The sequence below is a fragment of the Zonotrichia albicollis genome, chromosome 6, assembly GCF_047830755.1.
Source record: "Zonotrichia albicollis isolate bZonAlb1 chromosome 6, bZonAlb1.hap1, whole genome shotgun sequence".
Lineage (NCBI taxonomy): Eukaryota > Metazoa > Chordata > Aves > Passeriformes > Passerellidae > Zonotrichia > Zonotrichia albicollis.
The window spans coordinates 16,638,944-16,647,739 of record NC_133824.1 but is presented as its reverse complement, the minus strand read 5'-3'; the positions used below and the strand labels follow the sequence as shown (position 1 = coordinate 16,647,739).

The 8,796-nt window shown below is 44.7% G+C and overlaps 1 protein-coding gene across 2 annotated transcripts in view; it reads right to left on the bottom strand.

Moving 5' to 3' along the window:
- Positions 1–2,356: 2,356 nt before the first annotated feature.
- The window catches only part of AREL1 (apoptosis resistant E3 ubiquitin protein ligase 1), a 21,802-nt gene continuing 15,362 nt past the window's right edge, over positions 2,357–8,796 (bottom strand). For both annotated transcript variants that reach the window (XM_005479798.3, XM_026792507.2), the window contains exons 12-20: positions 7,915–7,990; positions 7,383–7,492; positions 6,699–6,878; positions 6,423–6,548; positions 6,099–6,228; positions 5,964–6,022; positions 5,684–5,773; positions 4,539–4,714; positions 2,357–4,351 (exon numbers count right to left, since the gene is read on the bottom strand). In XM_005479798.3, coding sequence (XP_005479855.2) covers positions 4,249–4,351; positions 4,539–4,714; positions 5,684–5,773; positions 5,964–6,022; positions 6,099–6,228; positions 6,423–6,548; positions 6,699–6,878; positions 7,383–7,492; positions 7,915–7,990 — 1,050 coding nt within the window. In that variant the 3' untranslated portion in view covers positions 2,357–4,248. The remainder of the gene's footprint in view (positions 4,352–4,538; positions 4,715–5,683; positions 5,774–5,963; positions 6,023–6,098; positions 6,229–6,422; positions 6,549–6,698; positions 6,879–7,382; positions 7,493–7,914; positions 7,991–8,796) is intronic.

The window sequence follows — 8,796 nt, the reverse complement described above, 5'->3', positions numbered from 1 at the left end:
CTGTCACCAGTCCACGAAATCACAAGAAACTGGAGATCAGGATGGACAATGTGAGCAGCCAGATGATATCATGCATCCTGTAAAGAGAAGCTGAAACTTTAGAACCTACTTCATGCTGAAGTAATCCAGCATGCTGAGCTCTCTCCTTCACACCCAAACAGAAAGTTTCTGAAAACTCCAGGCTCAACTTGCCCCCCTTCTTATGAATTGCACTGGTCATGGCATGTAAAGGCATGTCCACATGGCTTGCTGTATATCAGTTTGCTGGCAAAGTCACCCACCTTTTAATACCCTGGCCCCAATTCCAGCAGCTCCACTAACAACCTCTGCGATTTTCAGGGGACACTGGAACTTCTGTTTCTGTATTTGTAATGTCAGCACTGTCCTATGAAACCTCCCTCCTTTGAGTGCAGCATTAGACAATTCTGTTGCCACAGGAGCTTTTTAAGCAATACCATGACCCCACACAGTGTTAGAGGCAATCCCTAAGGGTTGCATGCACCACTCTCTCTTCTTTAGCCAGTGCTTGTGGCCGGAAAGCCAGAATCAGCACTAGATGGTTTCACATGTGAGAACATCCACCTAATTACTTGGTGGAAGACACACAGCCAGCCAGTGCTCTGCTGGCTGAGGACAGGCTAAATCGTGTACAGCCCAGGAAATAGTGTTTCATCATTTCACAGGCAGAAATCCTAATAGAATCATCTTGCAGAATCATCTCAAGTTTTAAAGTTATGATTTTAATCCTTAAAGTGTAAAGGACTCAAAAGCCCCCTCTTCTGCTGGCTTCAACTAATCTTGACAGTACTGTGAAGCACAAGCTCCTCAAGTACCTGAAGCTCAGAGTCAGGTAATATACAATGAGACAAAAAAATGATTGCACCAACTGCACTATTAATTTACACTAAAGAGTCTTTAAAATTCTTTCTAGCATTATTAGCTGCTTCACAGCATTTTCCAGCCTACCTGCAGTGAGGCCTCACAGTGGTCTGCAAGCCCCAGCCCAGAGTCCTGCCTCTTCCCAAAAGTTCACAGGTCTTGGCTTCAGTCAGTCATCCTGAAAGGCTGCAGGTGGAGAACCATACCCTCCCTCCTGCACCAGACTTCTGCTAGATGTCTGAAGACCTGGAGAGGCCCCTTGCCCACAGACAGCACCAGTTTGATTCCCTCTGTAAAGCCCAGAAAGAATGCTGAGCTGAGAAGAGATAATTTTTAAAATATTTTATTTATTATACAAACTATTTACAAAATCATCTACTACAACCACAGGCTTCCAAATTTTGGCTGAACTCTGCCAGAAATTCACCAGAGGGAAGTAGGATTTGACCTGTATCATCTACAGCTCCTGGTTTTTATAAACATGCAACATGGCCTGCAGGTGCAGGCTGAAGCCAGGCCCCCTGCACCTCAAAGCAGCTTCAGGAAACAGAGAACCTGTCTAAGATGGTATCAGGATCCTAATGATTTCTACAGAAGAGCCTCTATTAAGTGGCAATAAATAAGGAGTAAAAAAGGGAAGTAATGAGCCAGAAGGAACATACAGTATAGGTGACAGAAGCACATCCCCATTGCCAGAGCTAAGGGCAGCATTCAAAGTGACTGTACTGGGAAAGGGTGTAAAGCTAGAGAAAAGTTTAGAAATATTGTGGTGGAACTCGGGAACATGGGGGCAGCCTAGGGGCCTGTGCACACAGAGGGGATGGGTTTAGTTGACTAAGAGTACCCATCCCAGTTCTGCCTGCACTTGTGTTAAGAAGGAAGTCCTTGGCATCTTCACAGCTGCTGGGAAGTGTTGGGTGCCAGCTGCAATGGAACGAGAAGCATTAGGAGCTTTTTCCAGTAGAAGTCCACTCAGTGGTCAGCATCCTCAGAATAAAAAAAGGCCAGTTCAAGAGAAGAAGGGAGAAGATTCCTGAGGGAGATGTCACTGTCAGAGCTGGCCCACAGCTACAGGACTGAAAACATCCTCAACGAGGTGAGGCTACAATATGGGAAAAACACCAAGCCATGCCTCCCAACAAAGTGGAGTTAAGTGAGCACCACCACCTCCTCTCAGACCCCTGGGAAAGCACTGAAGCGGTGGCATGGTGAACACAGGAGCTGTAACTCTACTGACCATGGAAGCCACCTGCAGTATAAATAAAATAGTACCATACTCTCCACCCAAAGAAGGTCAGAACCTTGCAGAATGCAGCCTGCACTAAAAAAGGGAGAACAGCCACTACTAATGTGATCTGTCAGAGCACAACAGTGGCAACTATCAAGCCAGCAGCCTCGCAGCACCTCGGTGCCAGTGAGGGATGAATTCACAAGGCAAAGAAATCCCCCTGAGTAGTCTCAAAGTTCAGCTGACTGCTTTTTGGCACCAAAATGGCTTTTTTTTTTTCTGTACAGAAGTAACACACTCAGCCCAAGAATGACTAAGGTGCTTCCTTAAAAACATTTTATAGATGTAGAATATTTCCCACAAATTCCCAGTCAATTCAACTAAGCTAGATTTGAAAAGCACACACAGTTAACTTAAAATATCCATACTGTGCTCAAGTCTGACCGGATCAGCCTGAGGACAGCAGAAGGGGACTGAAGAGGATGATGTGACATTTTATCCAATACAGGGTTCTAAAATTAGCTCAGGGATGCCAGTCTGAGAATCCATTCTGGAAGACATCCAGCAATTCCATAATCCACTGAAAGCTTACATTGCAGATAGTAGCAATGCATTTCTCCCACTATGACTCCTGCATGCCTTTGACTTACTTGTAGACTGTAGAAAGCAAAGATCTTGAATTTTGCTTCACTGAAGAACTCATCAAGGCTCCCAGATTCCCCTTCCCTTTACTTCCCTGGGAAGGGCTGAATGGATTGCTAAATACAACAGACCCCAGTCATAAGCTTACTTCTCATTCTGGTCTATCCACTCCTTTCCCCACAAGCCAGACAATGGAGGGTGCAAGCTGTTGAGTGACCACTTAAGTGAAATTCTAGTTAACGTTTTGTGCTGGAAAGCTAACAGCACTGAATGGAACATGTGGAAAGGAAAGATGAAGAAAGATGGTGAGAAGGTTGGAAGGGCAGAAATCTAGCTGCTCTCCAGGCACCAGCAACTCCGCAGACACTCTGCCTGAAATGCAGTAGAGAAAGAGAAGCCTCAGGCTGCTGCATGATAGAGGTAGAAGCCAAGATCCTATGGGATGCTGGGGTGGAGGTACCGTGTTCTGCACAGTACCATCATCCCAACAACAAATGCAAGCACAGTGCACACTGTAGCTGCTTATTGATCTGTCACTGTTAGCACATAACATACATACCCTGAAGGTGAATGGGGGATAGGCATTGGTGCTCAGCATTGAGGGATCACACTCATGCCCATACGCTCTCTCCTGAGGAAGGGAAAAGAAGGCAAGGGCATGGAATAGCTTCCTGTGCAACATCAACTGTCAGAAACATTCAGTGGAGGAGAAACTCCTCTTCCAGTTAGTTTGCAGAAGCTAATTACCAGCCACTGCTGGAGAAGGGCGCTCCTGCTGCCGGACCCTGGCCGAGGTAGTACAGGATCACTGTCAGGGCCAGCACTTGTGCTCCAATTAGATTGTTCACCTCTTCGGGTTACTCCCTCCAGTGGCTACTGCCCTTTTTTCTCTGGGGCACAGGCAACAACAGCATCCAGAGCAAGATGGAGAAGGAGAACCAGAAACCCTTCTGGGTCAGGTGCTGAAAGGATGGACAACTCTATTCCCTTCACAAGTCATAGTGAGAGATCAGGGAGCATCACTGGGGGAGTTGAGCCAGGGTAAAGGAAGCTACTAAGACTTCCTATGAGCCAAGGCTTCCAGCAGAGCTCCATGCTGGTCTTCCCTCTTCCTCCTAGAGAGCTACATTAAAGGTAGCTCAGCAGATCTCCTGCACCTCAATGTGACTTCTGCTTATGAACTTCATCTTCTCACAGAAGGATGGGCACACAGGGTGCATGGAACTCAAGTGCAGTATCTCCTTCACAAACGCACCAGTCCTTTTGCTTTTTCACATTGAACCAAAGGGAGAATGAGGAAAAGGGAAAAAATGAGCTCTTGATGACATATTTGGGATACAGAAAGGCCACATGACATCTTCTGGATAACAAATTCCTTTACATGGAGTCTTTGCTCTGCCTCCACTGCCCAAGTGAAGGGAAGGAGAACAAGCAGAGGATTGAACTTGGGTCTTGCCACAAAGAGCTGAGAGGCTAAATGGTCCCCTGGGGAGGGGCAATCACAGCATGCCAAATCCCTCACAACCCTCGCTGATAGCTAGCTGCAGCATCTTGTGCACTTCTTCATAGGAGTCATAAGTAGGGAGGCACAGCTGGTTAAAACTGTAAAAAAAAGAGAAAAAATTCCATTCAAACTAGGTCTGAGAGCTGAGAGGGAACCACCCCCATTAGCTGCCTTTAGATGGATTGACACGAGCATTACACACGTTACACTGTTTGCCCACCACAACTGGCTGGTGTCATTCCCAAAAGCAAAAGGAAGGAAGTCCTACCACCCCAGGATACTTGCCAAGTGTGGGCTGTCGGCAAAGTACTGTGAGTTGGAGCTGCAATGATCTGAAAAGATGGACAGAGTGCAGCAAACCCTCCTGGGGGCAGCTGGGAGGAACCAGTAGTGAACTGCAAAAGCCTGGCCAGCTCTTCCTGTGTGAAACTGGAGACCACAGTCCAAAACCACCTCATGACCTGTTCCAAACCAGGAAAGGTAAAGACAGGTCAGCCAAGGAAATCAAGCAAGCACATCAGCAACTTACAAGAATATCAGTCAATTGCAGTCACAAGCAAGTGTTCTATTAACAGTTTGACTTGATTTGTTTTACCAGGGTGACACACAGAGGCAAGTATTACATAGCTCCTAATCAGTTAAGAGGCATCCCACACTACTATCTCCCACCAATCCTTTCCCTTAAAGCAGAAAGGCTTCTTCTGCTTCTGCTCTCCCCACAGAGATTTTATTTTCAGAAATACCTGCATAGGCAATGAGGTAGGTTTACAACGCAGAAAGTGCACTTCCTTCTTGCACTAAGTTAATTTTTTAGCTTTTCACATCATCTGGTATTTCTGTAGGCAAGTGGAACCATCCCAGTGTTTACAGATTGAAAACACAAGTTTCTATCTGTTTTTGTCTGGGGTGTTTTGGCAGCTTCCATTATTTTTCTAAACAAAGCTGCTACTATTCCCATACCCCTCCCACTGGGAAATGCAGAAAGGGATGAGAACCATTAGGAGGTACAAATTTAGGCTACTACATCAGTAGTACCACAGCACTGAACTCCAAACACTACATGTGGGCTGCAAGCATGTTTTTCAAGCATCTCTTAGAGATAAGTATATCACCATGAACATCTTCAGTAGCAGTAATTCCCACCAACTCCTCCTGACTTCCTGCTGAACTGTTCTTCATGAGAGCTGTGGTGGATGTTTTTTAAAGAGACCACTGCTGACAATTTTTACTTGCTGGTATCTGATTAAGCATCAGCTCTAGGGAGTCACAAGGGATCTCTCTAGGGGGAAACATTATATTATAGTGTGTACAGTCCTACTTGACCCCTAAATTTTTCAATTTGTCCTTCTGAAAAATTAAATTCCAACCAATTCTGATGTATTTGGAATAACTAGTTTCAACAAGCAGGAAGGAGAAAGCCTTTCATTTACCTTCTCACGGAAGTGCCAAGATCCTCCTACCACTACAGCATGTGCCTTGAAGTCACAGACACTGATATCTCCAGTACCACACATAAGCAGCTGAAAGGCAAGAGACTGCAGTCAGAAAGTCAGGAGCCCAGGAAACAAGGCAACAGCTACTGTGCAAATTGCAGATGTTTAAAGTGCTCAGACAAGAAACATTTCAGTTTTTTCCCAGATCCAGAAAGCACTCAATTTGTCAGAGAGGAGGGGAAGTAAATGTAGAGCTGCTTAGGGAGGCAGGAATTACCTCAAGCTCATTCTCATCAAAAATAGCCAGGAGGTTCTCAGGAACCAATTCATTAAGACCTGGAAGAGAAGAGCAGCATGTGGTATGGCCTGGGACACAAAGGCAGAGAGGAGCAGGGAGCAGGCAGCATGTTACCTTTCAGGAAGTGATCCACCTCCTCTCTAACCTGATTCGCCAGCCTGTACTGTGCAAGCAGATTTAGGTACAAGATTTTGTTTTCATTGGTCACTGGTATTTGAGCCCCGCCTGCCACCAGTTCTACCACCTGAAAACAGAAAACTTGACATGAGTGTGACCAGTAGCATTCCCCAAATCTGAACTCCCATCCACAAAACAAACAAGAAAGGAGTTACTTCCCAGAGTAAGCTCAATTTTCTGGGGCACAGCAGAGTTCTTGGTCCCCACTGCTGCAGGTATTAGGGGTTAAACCTTCCCACTTTCAGGAATTGCTTCCCTCACCTTCTCAAGCTGTCCTGTTTTGCTATACTTCTCTTCAGCAAAGACCAAGTCCATCTCACTCACATCATTGTTCAGTATGAAGCACACTTTGGATTTATAGAATTCTGGGTCATCCGTTTCAAAATACTGTGTGAAAGAGTAAGAAAGCAAGGGCATAGAAGGAAGAACAAAACACCCCTTACATTGTTAGCCAGAATTCTGGGTCTGCTACTACCCCAACATTTAATTCTCCCCAAAGCAGCACAGGCCTCAGCTGACAGGGCTGGGCAGCTTTACCTTGTAATGCATGCGAAGTCCGATGATCTGGGCCAGGAAGGAGCGGGTGAAGCGAGCCCGGACCAGCTGTTTGTAAGCCCCACCCAGAGAGGACTCGTACAGACACTTGCCCACCAGGCGGCCCGCGAACTCGTACACTTTGAGCCGCAAATACGTGGGGCGCCCCGGGTTCGGATGCACCTGCAAAGAAACAGCACATGAAATATCAGCTGCCAGACTGACCAGCACAAATAGCAAATATGGGATCATTTCAACTCACTACATCTCTCAAGCTGGCCAAGGAGCTTTAGTGTAATGTTCTCTAAGCCAAGCATTAGAAATAAAATGCCTAAGCCTGTGTAGGAGGAACGTGAAATGCTTCATGGGAAAGAAAGAAGCTGTATGAGAGCAGAAATGGATTCTGAAATATTCAGACCCAACAAAACCTCTAAACAGTTTGATGTCACCTCCTCTTGCCCAAAAATCCAGCCTTCCCTGCCAACTTGCCACCCTTTACTGCTCATCCAGCCAGTTCTTTGACGCTTCAGTGGGTTAAGATCATTAAGCAAAGCTTTGAGAAAGGCACTGGAAGTGATTATGGAAGCAATCTAAAGAAGAGTAAGGTAGCATAGCACTTAACAGCAGCATTGTTTAACCATCAGTGGCCACATTTCTGTGCATTGAGCATAGGAACTACAGACTCACCAAGGCCTGGTTGTTATCACTAAAGCGAGTAAACAGTTGATTGGTGGTATCAAATAATGCCTTACAAATGAGCTCAAACCACTCTCTGCGTGGACCTCCCCAGTCCAGAGCTACAAAATAAAACAAGCTTGGTCATCCAAACTGGGTCATCAGTTCAAGAGTTTCATGCATGCTGTTCAGTATTACCCAACACAAGAGTTCATCACAATGAACAGCTCTGGAGCAACGTGGCAATAAGCAGGGACTGCAAAACTATAGGTTCTTCTCCAAGACCTATTCCTACTTGGTTTTTTGTTTGGTTGGGGTTTTTTTAGGGCTAGAGGGACAGGATTTACATAAGGCTTCAGGTGCCTATGTGAAGTAGCTCTAGAATAGTACCAGCACAATAATTGACTAACATCTGTGAGAAAATCAAAGGGCTGGAAAGCCACAAAAGAATGAACATAATACAAGAAACAAGAAATTCAGACTAAAACTACTCTGCCATCATTCCTTTTGCTTCCTCTGCATTTCTATTCACAGGACAACTCACCTTCTTCATCCTGAAAAACCACTTCAAAGTTTTTGCTCCAGTCAGAAACAGAAAAATTGCGTGTTGCTTTAAACGACTGAAAAACAGAAGAAAATAGCAACAACTGTTACTGCTTGGCACCCCATACCCAATATGCAGTCCTGTACATTGAATGGGCAAACACAAAACCCCAATAGCCTAGCACTTGAAAGTATAAAAAGTAAAAATTAGAGACACCTAAGGTCCAACTCTTATCTGACAAAGCCACAAAACCAATTCCTCATTTTCTGTTATGAGACATTACCCACATAAAATACAGCTCATCTTAAAATCAGTGTGAGGTCTTAGCACAGAAATATCACTCCCAAGGCTGCAGTAAAGTATTGTTTGAAGTATTAAAATGCCTGTGGGAAGGAGCAATTTCTGTAAAGCACTTTCAGCCCACGAATTAGATTTAAAATAGGAATGTTTCAAAGAGCACTACAAAATAGCTTGAAGAGAATTACTGAGTTCATACTTACAGCAAGTCACGATGCAAAAAGTAATAAAATACCCCAAGTGCCTAAAATTTCCAGTGCCCTGATTCCGGACTCCAGTTAGAGAAAATTTAAAAAGCAACATGGTAGTCTTCAGTCATACAGGTAGTTTTGGCTTAGTTTATCCTCAAACAGGTTAGATCATCATGCTACTCACACCTCTGGACTAAACACATCCATTGTGCCTATCAGCCTTGGTCACTAGAGCTTATATTTATTTTTATTGTTATTATCATCATCATTATTATTATGGCACTAGATTTATTTTGTCTTACTAGACTGTAACAATGCTCAAGACAGGGCAGGAATTTCCAAAATAACAGGAAAAAGTAGTCATGGAAATATTGTTTAGAAATGAAGTAATTTT